This window comes from Saccoglossus kowalevskii, chromosome 6 (assembly GCF_978046115.1).
Source record: "Saccoglossus kowalevskii chromosome 6, keSacKowa6.1, whole genome shotgun sequence".
NCBI classification, from domain to species: domain Eukaryota; kingdom Metazoa; phylum Hemichordata; class Enteropneusta; family Harrimaniidae; genus Saccoglossus; species Saccoglossus kowalevskii.
Genome location: NC_140646.1, coordinates 22,216,945 through 22,236,797, shown reverse-complemented (window position 1 = coordinate 22,236,797; position 19,853 = coordinate 22,216,945). Strand labels below are relative to the sequence as shown.

Below are 19,853 nucleotides of genomic sequence, written 5' to 3'. Positions count from 1 at the left end.
GCATCTAGCCAGATTGACAACGGTCATAATCATATGACCATGGTCGGCATACATCCCCTAGCATCTAGCCAGATTGACAACGGTTATAATCATATGACCATGGTCGCTATACATTCCACAGCATCTAGCCAGATTGACAACGGTCATAATCATATGACCATGGTCGGTATACATCCCCTAGCATCTAGCCAGATTGACAACGGTCATAATCATATGACCATGGTCGGCATACATCCCCTAGCATCTAGCCAGATTGACCACGGTCATAATCATATGACCATAACCTATGGTCGGAAAACATTTTTTATTTAGATTTGATTGGTCTTTCGTTTTTGCTATATATATTTCACATTTATGAATATTGGGCAGCTTGCAAAGCGGTATTTAATTAAATATGATGACGAGGTTACTATTGATGTAGGTTAGGATTTTGCACAAGTTTATGTTTGAAAAAGTATTATCTTGGTAACTATTAAATTTTAAATTGCTGTTCTACAAGAAATCCAAAGTGTGACCACGATTATAATATCACAATCATGTCTACGTATGAAGTGGCCATGTTTATAGTGACGTGACCTGACCGGCATACTTCTGGGGACAACAACTTAAAGTAAGCACACTCGTGCTAATATAGGATTATTATAATATATATATATATAATATACTAATAATAAAAAAATATATATTAACACAAATATTAATAATTACAGTGATATTAGAGCGTATTTTCGGCTCGAACACCAGGGTCATTTCTCGTTTCTCACTCACATTCATCACTTGCGTTTGCGCTCGCCATACGCAGTGACTCCATTTCTGGATTGATGTTCACAGTTTCAGTACAGTAGTTATAAACAATGTCTCAATCAACATTCTCATTTGAGGTGAATTTGTTACAAAAGTTGTCATTCACCCCTGTTATGTCAGTTGGATAAATAACAGAACTGACCAACATCGATAGATTGATAAACTATTATTTTTAACATCATTTAAAATAGTTGAATGTTGGCATCCATCTTCATCCAATCAGATAAAAGTTGGGGGAATTAGGCTATCTGTGCTGTGCAATCATACATCTCAACTTCATTGTCAAATGTTTGCACAAAGACACATTATTACGTATAGGGTTCGAAAAACATCATAATGAAACATTTGTTTAATTCGCACTGTCATTGTACACTTGCTTTCATTGGGCTCGTTAATAATAGTTAATATGAAATCATTGATAGACAATGATTTGTAATGAGTCTATATAACATCGAATCATTTATTAATTTATATATTTCGTTGATAATAACACCGATTAATATATCACGGGATATTAGTTTCTGACATAATTTTAGTGAAATCCATCCCAGAAGACCCAATTAGTGTCAGAAATGTGCTATAATAGTATATGCACATTTAGTATATTATGCATAATGCAGAATTGTATATGCAAGTTTAATTTCACGGACAAATTGCTAATTTCTATAGTTATTAAATGGCCCTTGATAATCATATATGCTTGAGAATGTAAAATGTTTAAAATGTAAATAGTTAACGCATGAGGAATGTCTAAAAACACCGTGGCCATGGCAAATCGCATTATACATAAAATGCTCTGAAAACGCAACTTTAGAAGGGGATAGTTTATCTAATTTGCAATTTTTTTTAGCAAAAATACCAATAATATTGAGCAAGATTGTAACTTCGCATACTACTGTTGACATTCCGCGTGCAATAAAACAACCCGATTTTTGATGATTGTCTCATGTTAATCACCACGAATAAACATCTCATACACGTGAGGGAATTTCACAAAACACTATTAAACTAAACTCACCAGAAAACAAGAAAATAGATTCACAGGATGTTTTGTTTTTGTGTGTATTCTACAATATAAAATATACATTGTTTTGTTGGAAAGGGCTTACAGAAGTCAAGGAAAAATAATAGTATGTGTTTTGCGATCTCGAAAATTGTCATATGGTGTAAATATTGTCATCTTCCGAATCGCGTGGTTTTGCGAGCTCGATGTGTGAACATACTTTCCCAGTCACCTGTGCGGGATTGCACTGATAAGTCACGTATTTTACCTTCAAAGTTGGTATAATGCATAGATCACTTGATTTACAAAGCCTATTCGATTTATTGTGTTCATTCCTTTAACGTACAGCACAGAGCCCGACATGGAGCATCCGCCTCGAATATGGGTCGGTCAGTGCTAAATATTGAAATCATTCCCAAAGTCTAATCAGTTCACAGTCCTTACCTCAGAGACACACAGTTGCTATGTTTTCTAACAGTTGAAAATCTATGCTCATATTAATGAGATCATATAGTTTCAGTATATAGTTCATGCACACGAATATTACCATGTATTTCACGGTGGTCGTATGTCGTAGCTGTGTTTCTTTGTGTTAAGTATTACTGTTGGTATGTTGATCACAGCCATTGCCGGTGTTGTTCCGGAGCGACCCAGAGCTGTCAGCCACAGGAGCATTGTTTTCGACTGTCTCCTGTATCTTTGCTGCAACGTCAGGCACGTCTTCGTTCACTCGAATTTTGGGTGGGATGATTGGTGACGAAGAACCACATTCATCGGTAAGCGAACAACAAACATTGTCATTCATATTGTTAACTGTGCGGGGTGTAATTTTTCGCTGGCAGCGTTTCTTAGATGGTTTCATTCTGTGGTCTTTCATCCACATACGTAACCTTCGTTTGCCAAGAGCACCCTCCTCGTCCGCTTTGGGTTTCGATGATTGTGATTTGTTAGGACCGACGAGCGATAAAAGAACAGGTAGAAATAAAATACCATGAAGACCACCAAAGAAAATACCTAAAAATACCGTCTTGAAGACTGCTCTGAAAACGTAAGTGTTAGCAGTTGATAAGGGAGCGATGGCGATGATGGTGGAAACCACACTTTGTACAATGGGTAAACCAAGTAAATACAGACCGTAGACAGCACGGCCGTTGCGAGTATCCCGGGGAGAAATGACGAAAGCATACGTCAGATGAGCCGAATAATCAACGCTGAAACCAATACAGACTACGATTGTTACCATGGACACGAAGTCTATACCAACACTCCATAATGACATATAGCCTATGACGCCAACAACTATGGACGCCACAGTGAGGGTGACGTAAAGCGCACAAATCGGTTGAGGAATGAGAAGAAACGAAACAACTAACATAGCGGCAGCGGCTATCGCAATATTTTGTATGGTGTTGGGTAGAATAACGTCAACGTGGTCGTTGAATACAAACGACGGATGATACGCAATCATAGGGAGGCTTGAATCTTTGACTATTTTTCTGGATTGATGCAAAAAATTCTGGGCCGATTTAACGTATCGAGATTGTACGGAAAATCGCGAGGACGTGATGGTGTTGTTGCTAATAGCAACGTCTGATTTGTAATGCTCGTATAACGGATTAGTCAGAAAATAACTCCTTAAGTGAGAAACAAAAGTGTCCTCGTCCGGGTAAGTCAGTCGACTTTTGTTGAGAAACTCTACGTAATCTCTGAGCCATGACTGCGTGGAATATTCCGTATCGTAGAAATACCTATTTGTTCTGTACATAGTAAGGACACGTTCGATTTCATGTTTAGTAGCCATGTTAGAATAATTTTGAGGTGTGGTGACAATGACCTGTATAACTGGTCCATATTCGTTAAAATAACTCTCTTCAAGTTCATAATATGTCAGGCCGTAAGGGTCAGAAGAGTCTTCACGAGCGAGTTGGCTTAGCTGTATCCCTTCAATCACCTGGAAAATTCCCAAAATAGCCACAACTATATATGCGACGTATAATATCACCGTAATCACCTTTACCCACGTCAAAGTGACAAACGGGCCGTAATATTTGTTGAAAAAAGTCATAACTGAGTGTTCTTGAATCACGTCATCACAATCTGTACTGTTACTGATACCACCAGCGCAGAATAACCGGTAACATCGCGAGGAAGACTCCTTTTTTGGTAACACTTTTACGTACGTAAGGCAGTGTTTATTTTGTCGTTCACGGCGTCCAATCAAAGCCATGCACCCTCCAAAGAAAGTAATTTGGTAAATATAGTCAAATAGAATGGCAACCCCACAATAACAACAGAATATTTGAACAGAAGGAAAGGTTGAAATAGCTCCGATGCCGAACGCCAATACGTCAGTAATGCTTGTTATTGTTATAGAGAGCGCTGCTTCCGAAAAGGTCTCCGCCATTCGATCAGGTACGCTGGTACGGGGTGACGTTGTCCGCCATGATGCTATCATTATGAACATATCATCCACTCCGACACCTACAAATAGAAAACGAAACATATTTCACTGAAATTCCGGAATTCCCGGCTAGGACAAAAAAAAACACAAACACACATTACAGAGCACTACATCAGTCATCCACCGTATGTTTATCAGTCTCTAGTTAGAATGTCAGCCTGAGGACAGTCCGGGTATTAGCTCAGTTAATTAAAATGTTATATCAGTTGAAATAGTGAGTGCATAGTTGAAATAAGGTTTTTTGCGCTGATATATTTGATAAGAGAGCTGTTGTTGATAGGATTTTGTAACTTATAATATTTTACAGATACAGTACTTAAGACGGGAGGGTCGTCACCTGCGCACGCGCGGGAATTGAGTCCCAAGCGACGATAACAACACACGCTAAAAACACAATGGCTCATGGGTAGATGCTTGTTGTAAACAATGACACGCTATGGTCATCTGACGCATGCGCAGGTGACGACTCCTCCGCTTTAAAACGAGTATACCAAATTGTTATGTTGTTTACTTTCTTTGTAAACTATAGTTTCCTGTTAGCTATATAGCTCAGTACGTTTTGATGAAAGCTATATCATGACAGTAGCTGGATAGCAGACACATATATTTTATAAAAGTAGAAATTAGTTCTCAAAGTAGGGTAAAAAAAAATGGCAGTTGTAGAATTTCCTTGTTCCATTTCCTTTCAGGTAGTCTGGGCAAACAAAATTCGAGCTCCACAAATGTAGAATAATGCAATTTACAGTTCTTTTACATCACTATTCATTCTCTAGATATTTAACTTTACTTATGTAGTCCACCATGTTGATTCTCCAGCAAAGGATTATGGGTAAAGTGTGGCATCATAGCCACTGCTATGAAAAATCGAGAAAATTATTTCATCTATAACAATAAAAATTTTGATGCAAATTGGTTCAAATTTCCAATGTTCATATTACTCTTGCATGTAATTATAATAGTGGAAAGTAGAATGTTGCAAATACACAAAAAGTACAGAAATTGTAAAATAAAAAAAAAACACACTTTATTTTGATCGTTGAAAATAGAATGACACTTTTTCGCATCAACATACTAGTATTATATGTAACCTGTAAAACTTACTCCCGTCGATGAATTGTATAAAATACACGAAAAATTCAGCATTTGATAGTGACAACTATTTTATAAGTATGTTGACACCGGTACACGGGAACACGGAAATACGATTGTTTGTAATAAACTCACCTAGAGTCAAAAATGGCATTGCAATGTTGAGATGAATAAAGGGCACGCCACAGTAACTTAGCAACCCTATAGTCGAAATCACAGCTAACAGTGCCGATGCCACGCCGAGAGTACCAAGTACTGGTTTACTGGTTACCCAGTCAGTCATCATCAGAGATAGAACGGAAAATGACGTCAGAATAAAGAAGGAGATTATAAGCCTTGGTATCATTCGTATGATGATGTCATCGAGTTCGTTGGCTAGCGTCTGTGACACCGTCAGCGTCACTGTTATTTTCGTCGATTTGTATTTAGCCGCCATTTTGGTGACTTTGTTTTCAAATTCTAAGGTCGCCTCATCAATGTTATTCGGTGATTGTTTCAATGGGTAAAACAACAAAATGGCTCTTGCCGACTTAACAATACTGGTATCGCCGTAAAACTGCACACCACCGAGACTGCCGCCGATAAAATATGATATATTTCCCGCCATTACTGGATACGATATGTTGATAAAATTCACATTTTGCGTTGTATAGTTGTAAATTTTTAATACTGGGTTTGGATCAACACACTGTTTCTTCCACTTGGCACATAACTGTCTGTATGAGTACTCTTCTCTTCCAATACTTGCCTTCGTTTCTGTCACGTTGTCGTGGAATTCGAATATTTCGCGCAGGGAGTCGACAGCGAGTATGTTTTCACTCTGTTTTTTCGTGTAAATAATAACACTGGCGTATCTTCCGAAATCGTTCTGACGATTGGCGAGAAATTCCCCAGAGTAATTCATCGGAAAAAGACTATCCATTACATCTCTGTCCTTCTTGGCCGGTCCGTTCGTCGGTGTAAATAAATATTCGATGTCATTGTTACCCGTGAAATAAAATCCACCCACGGCGAGCGAAAATGTGAGCATAAGCGGGAGAACGATAAATGGGATTGGGTAGTTACCGACAACTCTGCCGTAGCTACACAGGGCAACTTTCAAACGTCTCTCGAAAAAATAAAACGCCATGTCGAAAAGACGGCAGGCGTTAAACGAGTCCTTCAATAGAGGTCCATTCATTCATGGATCTAAAAAGAAAGTTCAATGATTCATTACACTTGTTTAGCTTTGCGTAACACCCATTGTAACCGCGATGACGCCCATGACGACATGTCGTTTATATAACCGGAGGGTAGACTATTCAAGGTTATGTGCGCAACACTCATCCCTAGCTAGAATCAAATATCTACCGCCTTTTTTTACCTATCAGATCTGGATCGGTGAGGTCATAAATATGCTTGCAAGGACAGGTAAAAAACAAATAAGACGAAGCTTCGACTGGAACCTAACCGCTGAAATTCAGAAGAACTAAAAGACGGCACTCAAGGCCAGAACAACAATGGAAAAAATAATTCGTATCCTTTGTACTGACAAACAAATAATAGAAGACAAATAACATGTCATTCTTACAATGATAAAAAACACTATATAAAATCTGCTTGACAACAGAATGACAAGTTCATATTTTCAGCAAGTAGCAAAAATATTAATAACGAGAACATTACACTTGCTTAATTTATCAAAACAAATACGAAAAAAATACACCTAAAATGGGTATATGTGGCGAACTAGGCAGATTCCGACTTAATGTTTTTATTTAAAAAAATAGCTAAATATTATAATCGGACCATAAATGTGTCAAATTAAATTTAAAAAATCAATAACAAATCAATACAAAATGGTATATCACACTACAATCTCATTTGAAAAAAATAAATTTACCACAAATTATTGACCAAAAGAGTACAATTTCAAAATCTGATGTATGAATAATAGGTAATGAATTAAAAAAAGTATTCAATTTGCATTTGAAAAAAGAAATTTTCAACGACAAAAATAAAATTAATAACCAGAAAGATAAACATAAGCTAAGAACATACGTTATCGAATGTAGAACTTCGGGAATGTCTCAGTATATTTCGACTCAGTAACCAATTACAAATTGAAAAAGGAATACATACCAGACCAAAAGCCCCAAAGGAAAAAAATATATATGAGGTGTGTCCGAAAAATGAAGTGGGGGAAGATGAACACTTCATAATGTCATGTTCGCTTTATAGCTTACAGTGGAAGTTCTTGCTAGAAGAGAGTGTGACAACTCTTCCAAAATTAACTTTTTTTTTAAAATTTTAATTTTCCTTTTTCTTATTACAGTGTTATATCTTGAATCTGTATTTTATAATTGTTTTTTTTTTTTTTTTGGTAATTATTATTCGTATATTGTGGTGCGGTTTGTTTGTGAGTGCATGTTTACATTGTTATGTAATTATTTTAATCACTTATGAGGAGTTATAGGCATTCTTTAACATATTGAAATTAAAATTACATTGAAATGAAACTGACATTTTCACTGTCATTAACATAAATAAGGCACATACGGTGAAATTGCCAGAGGACCCAAGTGTGATTCCAAGTGTGTATTCTATCAAATTATAGTCGCAAACATGTTGTTCGATACTATTACTGTAGACCAAACCGTCTGATTTATCATTATAAACTTAAAAGGTTGCATGAACGGGAAACGCAACAACATTGGTTAGATGAAAAATCAAAACCATAAGCACAGCGCAGATTGTTATACGTACGTGCACAGTCACTCAAGGTATCATGCAACTAATCAACCAATGGCTGCCTGTTTTAAATGCCTTGCAAGAACCAATGACATTTTAAAAGTATTTGTTTTCTCAGGTGCTCCAAACATGTTAGTTTTTTTTTCTTATAGTTGATTACTGGCATGTTGATTTCCCATTTTTGAGTCATGTTTTCAACTTTCTTCATCATTTTCATATAGCAATCTCTTCATATGTTAACATTGTCGTCTATAGAAATTCAATTAGTGGTATGAGCCCTGAAGAGGGACTGTGGTAAGTGTGTAACAACAATGTACGTGTCAAAACAACCAGTGCGCATGCGTAATTGAGATGAATTCCATTGTTACATCGAAAGACGTATTCTATGAACTATAAGACAGTGAAGTGTTCTAGCTTCTTCCTGCAATGAGGTGGTCGTATGCAAGTGAATCTTCCCAAACAAAAATGAAAAATTCGGCCGAATTTGGTTAGGGGTTAGCTTCATGTTACCCCAATGGATCGCCTGGCTATGAAAGCTTGGTATTTGCTCACATTGATTTGTAGAAATCTGAAAAAAACACGTTTCTGAGCTTGTCTCCGTTTAGTTTCAAGCCGTATTCAAGATGGCTTCCCCATATATTAAAAATCGGTAAATTAATTGTACGCCAACTGATTGTGGTTTGTATGCAGTGGTTGAAGCTGGACCCGACTTGGTGTATAACAGCAGGTGGATTCTGCAGGGCAGTATGAATGTAATATCTCAAACAAATTTCGTTTGGGTGGACCAGGGGGACATAGATAGTGTATAGTATATTTCTTTTGTTTTTGTTTTTGTTTTTAAAAGTTAACAAGACTGGGATATACAATTAAATTGGGGTGCTGGGTAGTTACTGTTAGGGGTTATTATGTATACAAATGTCGTTGTGTATGTAAATGAGCCTGGCATTTTAAAGGGTGTGGTCGTCGCACTGCGCATGTGCGACATTTGTGTTGAGAGACATTGATTTTCCCACAATCCAATACGCTCTTCTAATGAAAATCACAAGTATAAGGTTTGACCTGGCCGCGACTTGCACTAATAACCGCCGGTGACTTCTTCGATACCTTCAAATCACCTACAAAAATATAATAAAATTAAATTAAAGCCTGGTAACGTCCCAGTTTGTACTCGTTGATCTGTGCAAAAGTCAAAGACGCCATCTTTATTTATATGAGACCCATATATTTCGCACAAGCGCTGCGCGAAGATCACTGCCCTTTAATTAACATACATATATACGGTTTATGTTTAAAGATACTTAGTAAAAGAAAGTTATTTATTACTTTTCAGAAAGTTGTACATTTATTAGCTGAAAAAAAATTCTTACGAAAACAACATATACCGTGTGTGATTTTCAACTCAGACCACTAAAGAGGTCTGAGTTTGCAATAACAATTAAGCCTCGTACAAATCTCTGTTTCAGATTTAACAGTTAAATATACTGTAGGAAAATTACACGGAAATCATAATGAATAATACTTTTCTCAGTGTATTTTTAGTGGGTTTTGTAGGTCTATTTGCCCATTAGTTAGAAATGTTTAAAGCCACGCAGAAAATGCGGTACAAGGTTATTTTACATTGAAGCAATTAATTTTGCTCCTCCCCACATTCTCGCGCTCGAGGGAGCGTCTGCAAGTTACTGACCGACTTGATACCACGCCACTAGCCACTGTTCTCGGCGCTAGTTTAACGTTGTATCGATTTCACACTGAAATGGTACTTCTATACAATCAGCACACCTGATAATTGCTCTATGAATGTTCTGCGTAAATGTAAATTCATTGAATCTGTATTTGTATACTAGTACTCCACGGTAGACTCAATAATGCTCACCGGCCAGTAATTATCCAATAATCATACGTCGGTTGTTATCGAAGGTCAAGGTGTATTGTGACGTAAACATGGGACGAGCTGAGAAATTATCTTATGTACAGGTCTATTAATATACGTTTGACTTCTTTTCCGCTGCATATTACCGTGCAAGGAAGGAAATGGACCTAGCAATAAAAACGATAAGGATTATCTTATTTAATTTACGGACAATAGGGGGCGCTAGTCACTTAGAGGAGACATGAATGGTGTACATATAGGGAAATAAATGCAATCAAAAAAAAATCGATCGATGTTCAAAAAAAAAAAAAAAATCATCACTCTCCGGTGGACAACTTCGTAGATCGGCGCCCTCCTGCCTTTCTGCCACACAGATGAAACAACCGCACAACAATTTTAAGTCATGCATGTGTACAGCGTGTGTCAGCACGTGACGGCACTGCTATTCTCCTGCTGAGAAACTCTGCACGCATAGAACAACTCAGTGACGTGAGAAATCAACATTCAAGATATTACACAGGACCCGGTCAGGTCGGCTCCTAGATCAATGATTTATAACGCAATGATAACCGTTACAACTGGATTAGGGTGTCTAACTAAATGATTGGTTATCTCGAAATATCAGACAAATCGGAGTATACGGAATGCCAGTTTTAGTACTGGTATAATCTACTTTTTATCCGAGATATGTAAATTAGAAAAAAAGGCAGTAGGTCAATGATCTCACATTCAATTCCGTGGGTACAAAGCGATGACTGGTGTATTCTAAAGTATTTCACAATCACCGTGCAACTAGACTAGGTCACAGGGTGGACAGTTGGCTATACACCCTATCTAAAAATAAACATGTGTCAAGGGAGGGGGCGTACCATAGTATCAAATATACCAGTATTTTCCACAACATGTATAAATGTCGTGCCATGGTATGAACGCAGGTGAATGAAGCGCTGGAAAGAACATACAAAAAAAATAATATATCGACGATAATTCTACGGCGCAATACTTGGTCAGTCACTGGCATCGCGATTTATCATGCACGATTATTAGGCACCATGTCCTTTTCTACTCAGTCCGGTGAGATACACACATATGGTGGCCTGAAATCGTTATCCGTGAAATCGTTATCCGTGAGTTAATGGGTAGCTCTGCTTAGTAATACCATTACGTTGTCCGCAGTTTTTTTAAAGATAAAACCGAGTCACGGCGACTTAATTCGCGTTCTCTACACGTTTACGTTACGTTTTCACCGATGGTGCATTTTGTATCAGGACTGTCTAAAATAACAATCGCCGTTCTAGAATTGTAAGGTCGTAGGGACAGCTTTTTATAGAATACACATTTTAGTCGAGAAAGTGGATCAAAAATACAATTCTGTTCATTTTCGCTCCATACACCCACATGCGTAATCTAAGCTTGACACGAAAACGACAAACAATGTGTTTCATATATAATATTTTATTTGTATTCAGATGACCATGACTTTACTAGTACATAAGTTTTGCATTTCATCAATTACTAAACAAGTGAAAATTAATTGTAAACATATATGTATTTCAAATCATGTAAGCGCATTATAATAATATCAGAGGCTAGTTTGATAATTCCAATTACATAAACTGTAAGACATCGAACACGTCACACACTTTGGGAAACCAAAACACATTAAAATGAAATAAAAAAAAAAAAATAGTTAATTAACCACAGAAAACAACAAAACAGGTTCGCGATGATTATCTTTGTGTGTTCTACAATATGAAATGTAACTACTTGTTTTGTTATAAATGGAAGATAATCGGCAATAATAAAAAAAAAGGAATTGCTCTGAACTTGGAATTCATAAACGTTTGTCAAAATGTAATTTCCATATATGGGGTCTGAGTATGTAATTTATGGATTTCCATGGCAACAAATGATGATTTTCATTTATTGTCTGAATATGAAACTACAAAACAGACGTGATGTGTACCTGCTTCTGCCTAATTATATTTAAAAAATCAACTTTTCAAACTAACGTCATTTACAGGCTAGATATCCATGAACCAGACTTCAATGTGACTTTATTTACTTCTGTATGTATGTATTTGAGATGTACAGTACATAACCTTTATCAATCGCAACAATATTGGGTGCCAAGTCATGCTTTTGGTATGGAATAACACAGCCATTGCCGGAGTTAGCGCGCGACCCGAATCTGTCAGCCACAACAACGGTCTTTGCTCCGATTTCTTCACAGTCTCGAGTCTTGGGTGGGATGATTGGAGACGAATAACCATATTCATCGCTACGCGAACAACAAACATTGCTGAAGCCTGGGTTGTTATTTTCCCCCAAAACAATCTGACCATCAAATTGAAACTTATCGATATTGTCATTCACAAAGTTAACTTTGCGGGGTGTAATTTTAATTTGACATCGTTTTTCTGGTGGTTCCTTTCTGTGGTCTTTCATCCACATACGTAACCTTCGTTTCCCAAGAGCACCCTCCTCGTCCGCTTTGGGTTTCGATGATTGTGATTTATTGGGACCGACGAGCGATAAAAGAACAGGTAGAAATAAAATACCATGAAGACCACCAAAGAAAATACCCAAAAATACCGTCTTGAAGACTGCTCTGAAAACGTAAGTGTTGGCAGTTGACAAGGGAGCTATGGCGATGATGGTGGAAGCCACACTTTGTACAACTGGTAAACCAAGTAAATACAGACCGTAGATAGTACGGCCGTTGCGAGTATCCCGATTGGAAATGACGAACGCATACGTCATATGAGCCGAGTAATCAACGCTGAAACCAATACAGACTACGATTGTTACCATGGACACGAAGTCTATACCAACACTCCATAATGACATATAACCTATGACGCCAACAACTATGGACGCGACAGTGAGCGTGACGTAAAACGCACAAATCGGTTGAGGAATAAGAAGAAACGAAACAACTAACATAGCGCTAGCGGCTATCGCAATATTTTGTATGGTGTTGGGTAGAATAACGTCAACGTGGTCGTTGAATACAAACGACGGATGATACGCAATCATAGGGAGGCTTGAATCCTCGGCTGTTTTTCTGGATTGATGCAAAAAATTCTGGGCCGATTTAACATTTTTAACGTATCGAGATTGCACGGAAAATCGTGAGGACGTGATGGTGTTGTTGGTGATGGCAATGTCTGGTTTGTAATGTTCGTATAACGGATTGGTCAGAAAATAACTCCTTAAGTGAGAAACAAAAGTGTCCTCGTCCGGGTAAGTCAGTCCACTTTTGTTGAGAAACTCTACGTAATCTCTGAGCCATGACTGCGTGGAATATTCCGTATCGTAGAAATACCTATTTGTTCTGTACATAGCGAGGACACGTTCGATTTCATGTTCAGTAGACATGTTAGAATAATTTTGAGGTGTGGTGACAATGACCTGTATAACTGGTCCATATTCGTTAAAATAACTCTCTTCAAGTTCATAATATGTCAGGCCATTAGGGTCAGAAGAGTCTTCACGAGCGAGTTGGCTTAGCTGTATCCCCTCACTCGCATAGAAACTTCCCCAAATAGCAACACTTACATATGCAACATATAAAATCACCGTAATCACCTTCACCCACGTCAAAGTGACAAACGGGCCGTAATATTTGTTGAAAAAAGTCATAATTGAGTGATCCTGAATCACGTCATCACAATCTGTACTGTAACTAATACCGCCGGCGCAGAATAACCGGTAACATCGCGACGTAGACTCCCTTTTAGGTAACACTTTTACGTACGTAAGGCAGTGTTTATTTTGTCGTTCCCGCCGTCCAATCAAAGCCATGCAACCCCCAAAGAAAGTAATTTGGTAAATATAGTCAAATAGAATGGCAACCCCACAATAACAACAGAATATTTGAACAGAAGGAAAGGTTGAAATAGCTCCGATGCCGAACGCCAATACATCAGTAATGCTTGTTATCGTTATAGAGAGCGCTGCTTCTGAGAAGGTCTCCGCCATTCGATCAGGTACGCTGGTACGGGGTGACGTTGTCCGCCATGATGCTATCATTATAAACATATCATCCACTCCGACTCCTACAAATAGAAAACGAAACATATTTCAATAAGAATGGCAATTTCCTTGTTAAGACAAAAAACAGCATGTAGACACATTTCAGAGGATATAATTATGTCCATTGTGTTGATCTAATTGCAAATGAAATGATGTTCGTCTTCAACACAGGTTATATTTTTTTTCAATACTTTATTTACAAATTCGTCCATTTTTCTGGAATTGTTTTGTGCATGTCTCGTCCAATCTCCGCGTCATACGATGAAGATCGATGTATTGATATTGCCATTTCGTATTTAATCAGAGGAACGTTGGATAATCACTTTCCTGGCTGAAGACATTATTCAAAATTAGATTAGATCCAAAGTGTCGCTGATGACACCACTACCTCATTACAAGTTTGTATCGAACAACTCTTAATTGAGTGTTTGATAGAAAAGAATTGGGTTTCATTCAAGTAATCTGGCTTTTACTCCATGTTGGATGTATCGTTTCCTGTTCCAGCAAAGAAGTGTTAATTTTCTTTTTTTTTGCGCCTAGTCACATTGAATCATGTCCACCACCGTCGCTGCCGACATTTCATGGCAATGCTATTCAACTGAATATCGAATCTATGCCTCCAACAGCTCTCAGACTAGTAATGCAAGTATTACTAGTCTGAGAAAAGCTTGACCAACTTTATTCCAATCTACAAACTAAGCAAGATCTACTTTTACCGTATGTTGGACTGTATAACATCAACATAGGTTTGGTTCTATTCATCTTTTGACCAGGGAGACCACGAGATGTATGGATCTGTATTTTTTATTGTTGGCGCTATGTCCTGTTTGCATATTAAAGCAGATGATCTGAGATATCCATTGATATTGTAGACACATTCTCAACGTGAGGAACGAAACCCAGGGAGATAATTATGTAATCGGATATACTTTGTAATTTAACAATTGTATGGGTTTTTAACCTCAGGGGAATAGGCAGCACGTCTTTGTTAAATTCACAAAACACTTCGTCGACCACAAGCAATTCAGTATTTGTGGTATGTTTGAGTACTCGTTTAAAATCGAAATTACAGGCACGTATACAAACATATAAAGACGAAAAATCAGTTCAAACTCAAAACTCGCCAAATAATAGTAACATCTTCACAGCAATATATTAGCGAAATATATTTCATCCTACAAGAAAAGTCAACATTTTATCTTCGGATGTTGCCCATGTTTGATTTAAACAGACAACTGATCATGAATGATATTTAAAAAGCACCAAGTTCAAATCAGATAAAAGTTTGTTTAAACTTTCACAATAAAAAAAAAAACACAATGTCTATGGTAGGGATATATTGTACAAGCGTCCTATCTATAGTTTAACTCCCGAATATTGACAGATTCATCACAGATAAACACCTAGCTACGAACCACCTTCGATTCCGTCGTAGTTATTAACTGGTAGCTATCGTACTCTTACAATACGTTAACGGGAATTACCGGCCACTTTTGGACTTTTCCAAGGCGTCAAGCCATCTGCCAATCACCGCAGTTCTTACAACTACCCGGCTGATCGATCATTGTTTGACTTCTAAAGCGAAAAGAGTTCAATAAAATAACACCCTGTTGCATTGTTTCTGACTTTTGTGTGTTATGTCCCCGGGTAATATGTCTAGACACTTTATTTTGGCTTACTTAATACGAACTACAAACGGTGTCACTATATCTAATTGTCGAACTATAAGTTGTTTTTTGGCTATATTTAAAAAGTCAGTCGGCAAGATTGGATTGGATTGTGTCCCATTTTTTGGAAGTTCGCACAAGTACTATTTCCGGCAGCAGGTGGCTCATCAAAAGATACCTCCAACTCTCGACACACGAATTTGTTTTGTAATTTTTGCCATGTTAGATTGGACTCACTAAGAAATCTCTGACTAGTTGAGAACGACGTTTCGTAAATTCCAGTAATGAAGGTCTTCAGCGCATTATTACGAATAACAACAAAATATTCACGATAGCAAATGAATTTCGTCTGTTTTATCAGTGTAACTTTGTATTTTCCGCAGCGTAATAAATTATTCCCTACTTTCAGAAATACAATCAGACGATGGTTTGACAACTCACGTAACACTGATCGGTGTATGAGCGAGCGAGCGCGCGGCGTTTTTAACTAAACGAACGAGCAAAATCCAAGCGGCACAAATGCGGTCGTTTTCCATTCGGAAAACATCGGTCTGATCACAGTCCCTCTATCATATCTGATAGAGGGACTGTGGTCTGATATACACTGAGCAATAAGCCGTAGTTTCTGTTGTTCGGGGTCACGTTCATATGAACGTACATTACAAACAGAACCATCAACTCAGTAGTTGACAATAATGCTCCCTGATTAAACTGGGGCTTCTCTTTAAAAAAAAAGTCGTCACAACAAACAAACAAATTAGTTACGGCTTCGGCGAGCTACGGTAATTTCCGCCGTAAGTGTATCACATAAAAGTCCTGAGACCCCCTGAGCACCCCCATGATGCTCTCATATGTAAGTGTTATACCAGTGTGGGCCAAACAAGCTTAACTATAAGATTTGGAGGTCTCTATGAAATTTTGCCTATAGTAACACAGCTCATCCACCCTGAATCACCAGCAAATTAAACAACACATCATAACACTGAAATCCCCACGCCAAGAGCCCTAACCCTCACGCTGCTTTAAATTCGCTATAAAACAGTGATGTTTTTGACAACCTCACGCGCATGTGCCTAAATAACTATGTCAAATTAAAATGTATGTACGCAACGCATAAAGCATGTAAACATGCAAGTACCCACCTTACACTCTGCTGATGTAATCTCGTCAATCTAATACTAAGGGGCGGACCATTTTATATCCTGGGGGCCAGGAAGATTAAAATGAAGCCTACTTTTTTCCCCTATCTAATATGGAATTTTTTTTTTCTAATTTTTACATGCATATAGTGTAGGAATTTCTTCAAGCATTATCATAGAATTTTTTTTTCACACAATCTTCCTGCCCCCAGGATTTCGAATGGTCCGTCCCTAACAGTGTTAACACTGTATTCAACATTTCCATAAATAGATTTAATAAGATGATAATAATTACCATCTACCATATAATTACATACTTTCCACAACACCCCTGAACGCGGAATACTGTCAAACGTCTGACGCAAATCCACAAAATTCACAAAACAACTGTAAGGACATTTGTTCTGTTACAGTTTAATTTAACTTGTTCTGATTACAAGTTACCAAATTGCTGAATTTTGCTATCAACTGTGTTCCTTTTTTTTGAGTTAGAAATACTTAGCTTGTGGTATTATTCGAATATGTACTGTAGAAAGGCTTCCCAGTGAGTATTAATAATTGTATATGCGATTGATATATTAAGAACATACCTTAAGAATTAATTTCGCAATTTAATATAGTTATTTAATATAGTTATTGAGATTACGACACTGATATTACATTTTTAAATGTTGACATTGTTCTTATATATTGTTTGAACATAATGTGTCATAACAACAATGTATCTATTGTGAATGTACATTGTTGTTGATGTTAATGTTTATTTATTATTACTACGAATACATCTATATGTCCCGCAGGTACATGTGTGCCCTCTCCTAAACCTAATACCACGCATTTGTAAGGTATAGCAGACTGTACGCACAATTGTTACGGCTGAGCAACCTGTCAGCCTCAGGAATCGAATCTAGAGTTTTTCCGATAATTTCATTGAAAAACTGACCCCATTCCTGACACTTTTGTTAAGAGACTGCTACATCTTTTGAGTTGAGAAGCACAATATTGCACTTTCCCTAAGCAACAAACTCTCTGACAAAACAAGAATAATGACTGCTATGCGAGTTACAATGTCTCTGGAATAGTGACTTCAGATTTGGAATATCAAGTCAGACGGAATAGTGACTTCAGATTTGGAATATCAAGTCAGACGGAATAGTGACTTCAGATTTGGAATACAAAGTGAGATGGAATAGTGACTTAAGATTGGAAATGGTTTGTTCATAGTGATATAAGTAGTTATATAATTAGTTATTGGCATTGGTGCTCAATTCTTAGTGTCATGTACATTTACAACAATGATAACAATTTAGTTATTTCCAACCATCTATCATAACAAAATGTTGAATCACTAGAAATACATACTCATAAATAGATTTATCACAATGGAAATTATGGATTAGTGTCTGGACGACAGGGGAACGACAGGTATTACAACTCACCTAGAGTCAAAAATGGCATTGCAATGTTGAGATGAATAAAGGGCACGCCACAGTAACTTAGCAACCCTATAGTCGAAATCACAGCTAACAGTGCCGATACCACGCCGAGAGTACCAAGTACTGGTTTACTGGTTACCCAGTCAGTCATCATCAGAGATAGAACAGAAAATGATGTCAGAATAAAGAAGGAGATTATAAGCCTTGGTATCATTCGTATGATGATGTCATCGAGTTCGTTGGCCAGCGTCTGTGATACCGTAAGCGTCACTTTTATTTTCGTCCATTTGTTTTTAGCCGCCATTTTGGTGATTTCTTCCTCAAATTCTACGCTCGCCTCATCGATGTTATTCGGTGAATGTTTCAATGGGTAGAACAACAAAATGGCTCTTGCCGACTTAACGATACTAGTATCGCCGTAAAACTGCACACCACCGAGACTGCCGCCGATAAAATACGATATATTTCCCGGGCCCGCCATTATTGGGTACGATATGTTGATAAAATTCACATTTTGCGTTGTATAGTTGTAAATTTTTAATACTGGGTTTGGATCAACACACTGTGTCTTCCACTTGGCACATAACTGTCTGTATGAGTACTCTTCTCTCCCAATACTTGTCTTCGTTTCTGTCACGTGGTCGTGGAATTCGAATATTTCGCGCAGGGAGTCGACAGCGAGTATGTTTTCACTCTGTTTTTTCGTGTAAATAATAACACTGGCGTATCTTCCGAAATCGTTCTGACGATTGGCGAGAAATTCCCCAGAGTAATTCATCGGAAAAAGACTATCCAATAAATCTCTGTCCTTCTTGGCCGGTCCGTCTGTCGGTGTAAATAAATATTCGATGTCATTGTTACCCGTGAAATAAAATCCACCCACGGCGAGCGAAAATGTGAGCATAAGCGGGAGGACGATAAATGGGATTGGGTAGTTACCGACAACTCTGCCGTAGCGACACAGGGCAACTTTCAAACGTCTCTCGAAAAAATCAAACGCCATGTCGAAAAGACGGCAGGCATTAACAAAATTTTCAACTAGATATTTTAACCGTTCATTTATATTAATCCTTTCCGGGTATGCACAATACTCATATGTAACACACACGCCACTCCATGCTTTGGGGTCGACCATTATACAATAGGAGGGCAACCCTTATTGCAGTTTTTTTTTTGCGAAACACTCGCCGAAAGAGAACAAAAGTGCCTACCACCGCCTTAACGAATCAGATCTGCAGAATAATAAGGCTGGAAAGTGGATATAAAAGTAGGGTACGTTTCGATTGGAACTTGGTCGCATTTCCTTATAGAGAGTTGTTGGGAGAGCTGAAATTCAGTTGTGCTTAATCTGTTAGGGAAGATCAGAATTATTGTTATTTAACAACATATTTTTAATACTTAGTTGTCAAGTCTCCTAGTATCTCACAAAAAAGTATTGAAACAACAATGGACAACCCTGCGAGGGGAAAAAGTGCCAAATGCAGTGGTGAATAATACACAGAAACTTCGCCCAGCAAAACATGTTGTTCCAAACGACGATTGGAGATATATTTTGTTCACAGTTATTCTACCTCCAGTGCTTGAACAATGTTCTGTTTGTCGTCCCAATAGTCGTC

At 37.7% G+C, this 19,853-nt stretch overlaps 2 protein-coding genes across 2 annotated transcripts; both read right to left on the bottom strand.

Moving 5' to 3' along the window:
* Positions 1 to 1,852: 1,852 nt before the first annotated feature.
* On the bottom strand, positions 1,853 to 6,518 carry LOC100375953 (patched domain-containing protein 3-like). Its single transcript, XM_085500804.1, has 2 exons — positions 5,493 to 6,518; positions 1,853 to 4,288 (listed from the first exon to the last, which is right to left on the bottom strand). Exons 1-2 carry the CDS (start codon positions 6,484 to 6,486, stop codon positions 2,400 to 2,402), a joined length of 2,883 nt encoding a protein of 960 aa, XP_085356930.1. The 5' UTR covers positions 6,487 to 6,518; the 3' UTR covers positions 1,853 to 2,399.
* Positions 6,519 to 11,396: 4,878 nt separating this feature from the next.
* On the bottom strand, positions 11,397 to 19,289 carry LOC100375805 (patched domain-containing protein 3-like). Its single transcript, XM_002731901.2, has 2 exons — positions 18,241 to 19,289; positions 11,397 to 14,018 (listed from the first exon to the last, which is right to left on the bottom strand). Exons 1-2 carry the CDS (start codon positions 19,238 to 19,240, stop codon positions 12,019 to 12,021), a joined length of 3,000 nt encoding a protein of 999 aa, XP_002731947.1. The 5' UTR covers positions 19,241 to 19,289; the 3' UTR covers positions 11,397 to 12,018.
* Positions 19,290 to 19,853: the final 564 nt, after the last annotated feature.